The sequence below is a fragment of the Podarcis cretensis genome, assembly GCF_951804945.1.
Source record: "Podarcis cretensis genome assembly, chromosome: 18".
Classification (NCBI taxonomy): domain Eukaryota; kingdom Metazoa; phylum Chordata; class Lepidosauria; order Squamata; family Lacertidae; genus Podarcis; species Podarcis cretensis.
Window position 1 is genome coordinate 2,957,553 of NC_137188.1, and position 6,000 is coordinate 2,963,552.

General features: G+C 53.1%; 1 protein-coding gene across 2 annotated transcripts in view; it reads right to left on the reverse strand.

Annotated features, from left to right (window-relative positions):
• The window catches only part of GRIN3B (glutamate ionotropic receptor NMDA type subunit 3B), a gene marked incomplete at its 5' end in the record, with an annotated part of 41,608 nt that extends 36,334 nt beyond the window's left edge, over positions 1–5,274 (reverse strand). For both annotated transcript variants that reach the window (XR_013834550.1, XM_079960480.1), the window contains one exon: positions 4,792–5,274. Coding sequence is in view for 1 of the 2 variants with exons in the window: in XM_079960480.1 (XP_079816606.1) it covers positions 4,792–5,274 (483 nt within the window). The remainder of the gene's footprint in view (positions 1–4,791) is intronic.
• Positions 5,275–6,000: the final 726 nt, after the last annotated feature.

The window sequence follows — 6,000 nt, forward strand, 5'->3', positions numbered from 1 at the left end:
CAAATGACTTTTGGAAGACATCTGAAGGAGGCCCTGTATGGGGAAGTTTTAATGTTTGGTATTATGTGTCGGAAGTTGCCTAGAGTGGCTGGAACCCAGCCAGATGGGTGGAGTATAAATAATAAAATTATTATTATTATTATTATTATGCTTATGGGCTTCCCTTTGAGGCATCTGACTGGCTGCTGTGGAGATAGGAAGCTGGACTTCTTATGTGCTTAAATGCCACAAGAGCGCACCTCTCTGCTTCTAGCCCCTGGGAATCATGCACTCACAGGTCTGAAAATGTGATGTTTGAAAGAGGCTGCGCTTTTCTTCTTCAGGTTTATTTGGAAACCTGTTTAAAATCGAGCCTTTTGCTTCTGCGCCGAGAGGGAATTGGTTTTTTTCTCCCTCCTTCCCCCATCGAGAACCTGTGAGCAAAATACAGATTGCCTATATTGGCTGTGGGGAATTGGACCAAAGGAAACCAGCGACGAGGAAGGAATTCTCGGAGATCACTAATGTCCTGGCGACAACACAGCGCAGTTGAAAGGAGGGGAAACAACAGAAAAGAAAGAATCAAATCAAATCCCTCCCTTTGCCCCCAGATCTTGGCAAGACCTTGGGAGGATATTACTATTTATCATCTTGGAATAATTCCTGGATTTTTCCAAACAGCAGCCTTGAGTGGCAAAGACGGAGAAGGAGACCTGAGCTTGTTTGGTGTCACAAAACAACCAACTCCTTCTAAAGCTGGAACCAGATTCCACCCCAATCTTTGCACCTGATTTGGCTATCTTCTGCTCCCCAAATCCAACAGGCATTGTTGGGGTGTTGCTGTCCCTAGAAACTGCAACAGACGGCTGCTGCTGTGACAAGGTCCCGGTGCCCCAGCACATATTGATTAGCAATTTCTTCCTCTATCCCCACTGCAATTGCATTCCCCATGCATTCAAGGAGAGTTGGGGGGGCTCCCTCCGAGTTTTGCAAAAAATAATAATGACCGATTTTTTTTTGCTGTCATCTGCTGGGAAAACAAGGGGCAGAGTCTTTGCACTAGGCCTGCTTGCCAGGGGGAGGGGGTATCTGTTTTGACCCAGAGTATGAAGAACATAGAACTGCAGAATTGTACAGGTGGGTGGGACCCCCAAGTCCAACACCCTGCAGCGCAGGAAACATTCCCCCAATGTGGGACCCGAACCCACAACCCTGAGATTAAGAGCCTCATGCTCTACAGACTGAGCTATGTGGTAGCAAAGCTGCCGCTTCTCAGCTCTCAGGGGTGGTGCGGTGCAATGGGTAGTGTGGTGGAGGAAGAAGCAGAGTGTGCTGGGTTCGAATTGCCTTCTGTCAACAAAGCTTACTGGGCGACCTTGGGTGCCTATCTTTTCCTGAAGGACTGCCAGTTAGTGCAGGTAACACTAATGTTGATGGGCCAAAGGATCTGAGCTTCTGGTAACCCTGTTCAAACCAGAATCTTGAGGACCGACATCTTTTCATTTTAGGGGGCAAAGGCCCCACAGCTCAGCAGTGAGGTCCCCTGCTTTGCACACACACAAAGTCCCAGGTTTGAGGCGTCTCCAGAGAGAGACCCCCTCCCAGCCAGGGACCCCCAGAGAGTCAGCAGCCCTGAGCTAGACCGTCTCCTCTGATATAAATCAACTTCCCAGGCCGAGAGCTACCAAATCCTTTCCCGTTAAGAAACAAAATTAAACGCAGAACGGCCAAGAGCCCTGGCACAGATGGGGTTCCTGGTGGCTTTGGGCCACCGGAATGCAGTAGCATGGGCTCATATGTGCGGAGGAAGGATATCTATGTAGAATCACAGACTCGTGGAGTCGGAAGGGACCCTGAGGGTCATCTAGTCCAACCCGCTGCAATGCAGCTGCCCCGTACGGGGATCGGACCTGCAACCTTGGCGTTCTCAGCACCGTGCTGTAACCAGCTGAGCTATTCAGTGAATCTTCCGGTATCTATATCTATAGCTGTAAAACAGACCAGCTCAATGGGAGGATTACTGACTCCCAGCATGAATTGGCAGAGGACCGTGGCAGGATCATACCCGCACACCCCTCTGCTTTCCTATCTTGATTTATGAGCCACAAACGGTGCCCCGGGCCCGGAGCCTGTCTGAGCATGACATCCCATCGACAGGCTTCGTTCTTTTTTGAACAACTGCTCAGCTGTGCCTGTTTATTCCAGAGCAGGGCGATCGGACGCCTCTTGCATCAATCACCGGCATTAAAAGCCAGCAGGCAGGCCGACGGTCCTGGGCTGAGAGCCGAAAAGCCTAATGACAGTCATCGTCCCCCTCAATTTAAAAACCCACCCTGTTGGGTTGTGCCTCATTTACTGGGACTGATCATCTTGAGTAAGCAGTGCCTTTCATTTCAGTACGTCTACTCTGAGTAGGGATAACATCGGGTTCAAACTGAACAGGTGTGGGAAAGGAAAAGTTCAGTGTGTGTGTGTTCCCCGAAACAGAAGGGTTTTACCCACCCCAGTTTCCTGTCTCCAACAGTGGGGTGCAAAATGGATGCCCACTAATTCTTTGTCCGTAGCACCAGGGGATAGACTACCCCCTGGATGCAGAGGCTTTTGCTCTAAAATAAGAACAGGGTGGGGTGGGGGTGGCCTTGCTGGGATTGGGGCAAAAGGACCACATCCTGCTTCCAAACAGGAGCCAGATCCGTGTCCTCAGAAAGGACACCAATATGGAATAAGGGCGATTCTGCCTTCCTAGTCCCCGGCGGCTGGTGCGCAAAGGTAGACTATGTCTATATGGAGAGCCTCAGTTTCATTATAGAGTTGGAAGGGACCCACAAAGGTCATCCAGTCCAACCCCCTGCCATGCAAAGGCTAATAAGGTGCTGACAGAACCTTTTAAGGGCAGAAGCAATGAACTTACAGAGCTGTTGTTATTTTTTATTCCTGCATTGCTGGACTAGATGACCCTTGGGTACATCATCATCATCATCATTATTAGAATATATATTTCCGTTCACTTCAGGAAGAAGTACCAATTGAGGTCTCCATCTAGTCCAGCCAACCAGGGAAAGGGAATCCTTCCCTGATTATCCTTGATCACTTATTATCCACCCACAACCTCCCTCTTAGCATGGGTGCAAAATGGGCATTTGCGATCGACATATTTGCCTCAAGCTTCCAGCTTCAGATGCAGCCGACCTCTTGAGGGGAAGGAGGACCGAAAAGGCAGCTGGCAACACTGATGATGGAGGAGGAGGAAGCTCACAGCCTTTCTCTCCAGCCGAGGTAGACTGGCCCTGCAATGGAAGTTCGCCAGGTGTACTCGCAACTCAGGGACCGCCTGCTTTGCTGCCTTTTGCCAGCCTCTGGTGCTCAGAGGTTGACTTCTCCCAAACATGGAAGCTCAGGGATCGAAGCAATAAAAGGATTATTAATCATAGCTAATAGCTGCAGACATTCCTTGCCCTTTCTCCCCCTGCGTCCAGGACCCTCAGGTAACATTGACCCTTGACATAACAGCCACTTGGGCTGCAATCCTTTACCTGCTTACTCAGGAGTAAGCCCCATGGCCTCAGGTGGGACTTAATTGTGCGTGGATATGATTCCTGTATTGCAGATTCCCATGAGGTCCCTTTGAATTCTATAGTTCTATGATCCTATGTGAAGCCTTACATACAATTAATACAGCACAGTTGTATTAATAAGTTATGTAAGTAATAATAACTCTTGAATTATGAGAAAAGAACACAATACTGCATTATAAAATGGTATGATGGCCACAATCACAGCAGTATTAATGAGTTATGCAAGTAATAAGAATAACAAGTATTTCAGGACAATAAAAAATAATAGATCATATTACGTTATTACCGTTCGTAATGAAGCTGCAACCTGCTGTGGACTTTGCTTATGATGGGTGGAGAAATATTTTAAAGTAATAGCCACGTTTAGCCTGTGCGCTGCCTGGGTGACTCCAAGATAGACAGCTCCTGACTGGGGATGTTCCTAGACACCAACCATTCAAAGCTGTGATCCTTGCACTGCAAGTGGTGGCCTTGAGGTTCCTTCCACCTCTACAATTCTATCATTCTGTGAGCAGAATCCTGTGAGAAGGCTCTCTAACAGGGAGGGCTGCCTTCCTCCTGAAGGGCAATGATAGCCTCATTTAGCTACCTGTCCCCAAAGCCTCTCCAAGGTAGACTGCCCTTGAATGTGGAGGTTCAACCACATAACTAATCAAAGCTGCGATTTCTGCACAGCAGGGTGGGCACTACACCACATGACCCACAGAATCCCTTCCAGGTCCATCACTTAAGGAACCCAACCAGAAGGTCTGTTATTTGAGCCCAGGACGGCTGTGGGCAGGATTCCTGCACTGCAGGGGGTTGGACTAGATGACCCTTGAGGTCCCTTCCAGCTCTGCAATTCTATGATCCCTAAATCCAGTGCTATTTTTATAGAGAAAGAGGCACCAGAACTCACCATGAACACCTCCCTTGTTCTCTTATAATGGCAATGGGGAGGGGGTAGGCAAGGGTGGCAGGGGGCAGCTGCACCCCCCTAAATCAAGTAAATAAGTACAAATACTTAACTAACTGATCAATTGTTTTGCAGAGCTCGGTTCTGCCTCCGAAACATAAAACCTGACCCCACGACATAAATCCTTGCTACGCTCAAGGCGCCCACATGAGAGGTTTCTGGTGAGTTCCAGCTGGAAAAAAGCTCTGCCTAAGTCAATCTGGTAGACTGCTCTTGCCCTAGGAGGCTCTCCATCGGGGAGGATTTTTTTAAATGAAAAAGAGGGGGTGTTTTCCTCCTTACCCGGCTCCTGAAGGGCATGGGGGTCTTCGCACTTTGTCCCCCTCTGCCTTCCTCCTCCTCCTCCTCTTCCTCCTCCCGGATGCTGACGAAGGGGATCTCCAGGAAGGCGGCGGCGAAGTCCAACTGGAGCAGCTCCCTGCGGGACGCGGGGAAGGCGAGCACGGCGGCCACTCCGCGCACCACCAGCGCCTGGCACAGCCAGCGGGCCAGCGAGGCCGGGTCCCTCTGCCGGGGCGCCCCGGGGACCACCTCCAGGCTGAGGTTGTAGGGCAGCGAGGAGGTGGCCGTGCGGCTGGCGCGGGCCAGGGCGTTGCGCGCCCGGCTCTCGGCTTCGCCTGCGCGGGGAAGCAGGGCGCCCAGGCGCACGGTGTGCCCGATCCGTGCCAGGATGTGGCACGGCTGCGGGTGCCCCCGGGCCGCCGGCTGCCCCGCCAGCAGCAGCGACAGGCACCACCAGCAGCAAAGCGCCCGGCGCCTCTCCATAGGGCAGGGCGCGCAAGGCGCAGGGGCGCGCAACCCCTGCGCCCGCCCCCCACCCGCGCTGGGTGGGGGGTCCCCTAAGGAGGCAGCCGGGAGGGGGTCTCCCAGGGGCCGCCCATCAGGGTCCGCTGAAGTGGGGCAGAGCAGGAGCAGAGGGAAAGTGAGGTCCCCCCCGCCCTATCCAAACGCAGCCGCTGCCGCCGCCGCGCCGGGCGCTCCGCCGCTGCGCCTGGGCTCTCGCGCTCTGGCTGCTGCTCGCTCGCTCGCTCGCTCTCCAGGCGGAGCTGGAGGCTGCTCTGGCGGGAGCGCGCCGCTAGGGGCGGCAGAAGGCGACCCTGCCAACCTGGGGATGAAGATGGTATTTGGGAGATGATGGCACCCTCGCCAGCCTGCTGGAGAGGAGAAGCGCCGCTTGGCACGGGCGCCTAACGCGCCCACAAGAAGCACACATATAGAGGCTGCATCGGAAAGAGATGTCTGCGTTCCGGAGAAGGAGATGCAGGCGGCGCGAGGCGAGGAAGCGGAGAGGAGGACGAGCCTGCCTCTGGGCATGCACAGAGCGCGGGCGAGGAAGAATCGCAGAAACCTAGAATGGCAGAGTTGGAAGGGTCATCTAGGTGAGGTGAGAGGTCTGCGCTTCGTCCAAGGAGATGCAGGCGGCGCGAGGCGAGCAAGGAGTCTCTGGGCATGCACAGAGCGCGGAGAGGCGGCGAGGGAGGAGCCCCGCTG